General features: G+C 61.7%; 1 protein-coding gene across 1 annotated transcript; it reads left to right on the top strand.

Annotated features, from left to right (window-relative positions):
* Positions 1 to 226: 226 nt before the first annotated feature.
* On the top strand, positions 227 to 3923 carry DNPEP (aspartyl aminopeptidase; the record flags this gene model as incomplete). The annotated part of the gene is made up of 10 exons (XM_010087585.1): positions 227 to 352; positions 488 to 618; positions 992 to 1076; positions 1521 to 1628; positions 1868 to 1945; positions 2241 to 2324; positions 2589 to 2749; positions 2899 to 2938; positions 3287 to 3388; positions 3726 to 3923. Coding segments are annotated over 10 exons (1113 nt in total), but the record flags the coding sequence as incomplete, so codon positions are not given.
* Between the last annotated feature and the right edge of the window lie 306 nt (positions 3924 to 4229).

The following is a 4229-nucleotide window of genomic DNA, read 5'->3' as shown; positions in this document are numbered from 1 at the left end:
CACAGCACCGTTGCTGGGTCCCGACACCTCCCAAATCTGCCACCCAGGGCAGCCCATGGCAACCCCCTGCATTGTTCTAGCTGGTGTTATTGACTCTGTGTCCCCTGTCCCACAAAGCGCCTCACAGCACCCCACACTGAGAGGATCAGTGATGAGACTCCCGGCGTGCTCTACCCAGACCCTGGGGCTTTGTGGCACTGTCAGTGATGCCTCTCCTCTCACCCAGGTGAAGCGGCGCTCTAAGCGAGGGCAGGTGGGCACAGTGCAGGTTGGCGTGGAGACCTATGGAGGGGGCATCTGGAACACCTGGTTCGACCGAGACCTCACTGTAGCCGGGAGGGTGATCATAAAGGTGAGCCTGGCTTGGGATGCACAGAGTGGGCTGGGTATATGCCCCCAGCTCCAGGTCTGTGACTCCCACCAAGAGTGGGACCTACTGCCTCTCAGCCCTGCAGGCCTGGCCCAAGCAGTGCGCCTTGCATTTCAGGACACGGCCACAGGGCGCCTAGAGCAGCGTCTGGTACATGTGGAGCGGCCCATCCTCCGCATTCCCCACCTCGCCATCCATCTGCAGCGCAGCATCAATGAGAACTTCGGGCCCAACACTGAGCACCACCTGTAAGGCCTGGCTCGGTCCCGACCCCTGACCAGCCCTCAGGAGGGCTGGGACCCAGCTGGAGCAGTGCCCAGCCTCAGCTCTCTCCCTTTGACAGCCACTCATCACAGTGGGAAGGTCTGCAATGGCTTTTCTTAGCCCTGTGGGGTCCTCTCAGGAGATGCTTCCAAGCTTGGGACTTGGGAAGGGACACTGGGGTTTCCGGAGGTGGCACAATAGATCTATGCTTAAAATATTATGTGTCCTTGCTCCGTTTGTCATGGCAGTTACTCCTTGGAGGAGCAGGGCAGGCACCCCAGGAAGGGCTGGTTGTGTGTGACCCAAGCAGAAGAGGTGATCAAAGCCCTGTGAGCTAACGGCACCGTCTCCCCACAGGGTTCCCATTCTGGCCACTGCTGTGCAGGAGGAGCTGGAAAAGGAGGTGCTCATGGAGACCACTCCTTGCGATGCTGCAGCCCAGGTGAGCCAGGTGCCAAGGACTAGCAGGGGCTTTTGCTAGGACCTCACGCTTGTCCTCTTTGACCTCCAGTCCTCAGGGACCCTTCTCCTCCCCATTCACTGCTGATACCCTTTCAGTCTGCCCCCAAGCTGTGTAAACGACATCTGCTCAGCCACCTCTGTTCCCACCCTGGTCTGCAGCCATCATACAGAAAGGGGTGCAGCCCCTGTCAAGCTGTCCCAAGTCTCCCTGGGGAGGCAGGACAGGGAAGAGGGATTGTACAGGGGGTAGAGAGACCCTCGCTGCACCTTGCAAACAGCCCTGCTGTCCTGTGTGAGGTGGGGGCTTGAACACGAGATGTGTTAGTAGGTGGGAGGACCGTGACAAGGTGAGTGGGGGACAGCTCTGCAAAGGAGAACAGAGAGTTTTTCCCCTGCCATCCACCGCCTGCCCTGCTCTTCCCAGGCAGAACGGCACAGCCCTGTCCTGCTTTCCCTGCTCTGCCCCCAGCTGGGGGTGAAACCGGAGCAGATTGTGGAGCTGGAATTATGCCTGGCGGATACACAGCCAGCGGTGAGTAAGGGCAGGAGCCTCCCTCTGCCTGCACACAGCGTGCCTGCGGGCTGACACTGCACAGGTTTTGCCCGGCACACTTCCGCTGCCTGGGGCGTGCCAGGGCCGGGAGTTGAGCACGCTGAGAGGAGGCAGCTCCTGAGGGGTGGAGATGAAGGGACTGGGAGGGGGACCCAGGGGCAGGTATTTTTTGGTGACCCAAAGCCTGTGCCCTGCTCCTCCTGACTCTCTGCCTGCAGACACTGGGTGGTGCCTTCGACGAGTTCATCTTCTCCCCACGCCTCGACAACCTGCACAGCTGCTACTGTGCCCTACAGGTGAGCAGGAGGGGGAAAGGAGCCTGGGGTCACAGCTAAGCTCGGCTTAGCAGCACCGTGTTCCTATGGGATGGGTCTGGCTTGTTGGAGGAACCAGGGTTGGGTGGGGGTTGCCTCTTTGGGGTTCCCAGCAGCTCCCAGGGGTGACTCCTGCTCTCACTGGGCAACGTGTGTACCCACAGCTCCCTTCCTTGGTGCTTTGGGCTCTCCTGGGAAAGCTTCTGCAGGCCCATTGCTGAGCTTCCCAGGATGGGTTGGCGGTCAGGCTGCCTTCCTTTCTCCTGTAACCCTGCAGGCCTTGATTGACTCGTGCGCAGGACCCTCCTCCCTCTCCCAGGAGCCCAACGTGCGCCTCATCGCGCTCTATGACAATGAGGAGGTTAGCAAGGGGCACAGCCGTGGGGTGGCTGGCACGGGGAGGGGCTCTGTGCTCTTTGCTCTCCCCTGGCTGTGCCTAGCAGGGGGTAGATCCCAGGGCGGGTTTGCTGAACCCACCATGAAGCATGGCCCAGGCAGGGGCTGGGGAGCACTGGCACGGCTGGAAGCTGCTCTGCTGGCTTTGGGGAGCACCCTGTCACTCAGCGGGCCCTGGGGTGCCGTGGGGTTGCACCACGTGGGTCGTGCTGATGGCGGTCCCTGACAGGTAGGGTCGGAGAGCGCTCAGGGCGCAGAGTCCCTGCTGACAGAGCTGGTGCTGCGCCGGATCTCGGCATCACCGCAGAACCTGACAGCCTTTGAGGAGGCCATGGCCAAGTCCTACATGATCAGCGCCGATATGGCCCACGCTGTGCACCCGAACTACGTGTGAGTAGTTTGAGCAGTGCCGCAGGCCAGGACAGCCTGCCCTGCCGGCTGCCAGGATGTGTCCCCGTCATTCCCCAGAGAGGACAGACAGTCCTTGTTGCAGCAGGGAGGGAGGGCTGTGACATGAAACTCCTGCTTCTCTTTTGCAGAGACAAGCATGAGGAGAATCATCGACCAGCCTTTCACAAGGTGAGGGCAGCCCTCTGCTTTGGGGACAGATGCCGTCTGTCTGTCCTGCAGCACTGTGAAACTCCCAGCTGCTCTCTGCAGCACAGGCATGGGGTGCAACCCAATGGCACTCTGATGGGAGATGTTTGTCCCGCAGCACAGTTGGGCTGTGCCACATGTCTGGTGTTAAACAGTTGGGACTGCAGCCTTGGCCCTGGAGCCCTTCCCTACTCTGAGCTGGGGCTGTCCCATGGCAGGGCTGTCCCTGGTGGGCTGGGGCAGGATGGCATTCCCTGGGCACGGGTGTTTCGAGAGCCACTGACTGTCCCCAGTGCCAATCGTGGGCCTGCGGTGCCTTTCCTTGTGCAGGGCCCCGTCATCAAAGTGAACAGCAACCAGCGCTACGCCTCCACAGCTGTCACCGAGGCCGTCATCCGGGACATTGCAAGTCACGTGGGTGTCCCTCTGCAGGTGAGCGGGGTTGGATGAGCCCTCCGTGAATGTTACCAGCTTGGGCCATGGCTCTGCCCCTGCCGGACCCCCACCCCTCAGTTACTGTGTCTGTCCCTGTTGGGGTCTGCACTGCCCATGGCTCTGGGGCTGCAGTTCTGGGGCTGCCTCAGGGAACGGGCTCGGGAACAGGAGGGGAGGGCCTGGCCTGGGTGTGTCCTGTCTCTGGGGGATTTTGCCCTTTGGCTCGGGGCTGGTGCTGCTTCCCTCTCCCAGGTTGCCTCCCTTCAGACCTGGGGGCCTATGTGGGAGGCTGAGGGGCAGCATGGGGAGCTGCTGAGGCCATGTCCCTGTGCAGGAGTTCATGGTGCGCAATGACACACCCTGTGGCACCACCATCGGCCCCATTCTGGCCTCCCGCCTGGGGCTGCGCGTGCTGGATATCGGCTGCCCACAGCTGGCCATGCATTCCATCCGGGAGATGTGCTGCACCTCGGGGGTGCTCCAGAGCATCACCCTCTTCAAGGTGAGCCCCGTGTCCCCCACTCTGTGCTGAAGCGCCCTCCCTGCTGCTCCCCATCTCCCGCATCCCCCTGTCCGCATCCAGCCCCTGCCTGGGGGATGAGTCCGGCCATCCTGCCAGGTTCCCCACCCCTCTGGAGCAGCACGGGTACCGGCTGCTTCTGGAGGTGCCCCCTCGCATCCCAGCCTTCCCTGGTGACTGCCATCCCCAAACGGTTCCTATGGCAACTGGCGCTAGCCTTGAGTCAGTGATGGGTTACTATGGCGACGCAGTCCTGTTCTCTGTGCGTAGCTGCCTGCTATGACGCCATGCACGTAATTCTACGGGGAGCTGGTGCCT

The sequence above is a fragment of the Pterocles gutturalis genome, unplaced genomic scaffold (genome assembly GCF_000699245.1).
Source record: "Pterocles gutturalis isolate BGI_N339 unplaced genomic scaffold, ASM69924v1 scaffold19861, whole genome shotgun sequence".
Classification (NCBI taxonomy): Eukaryota; Metazoa; Chordata; class Aves; order Pterocliformes; family Pteroclidae; genus Pterocles; species Pterocles gutturalis.
The sequence above is the reverse complement of the archived record's forward strand: the minus strand, read 5'-3'. Positions and strand labels throughout refer to the sequence as shown.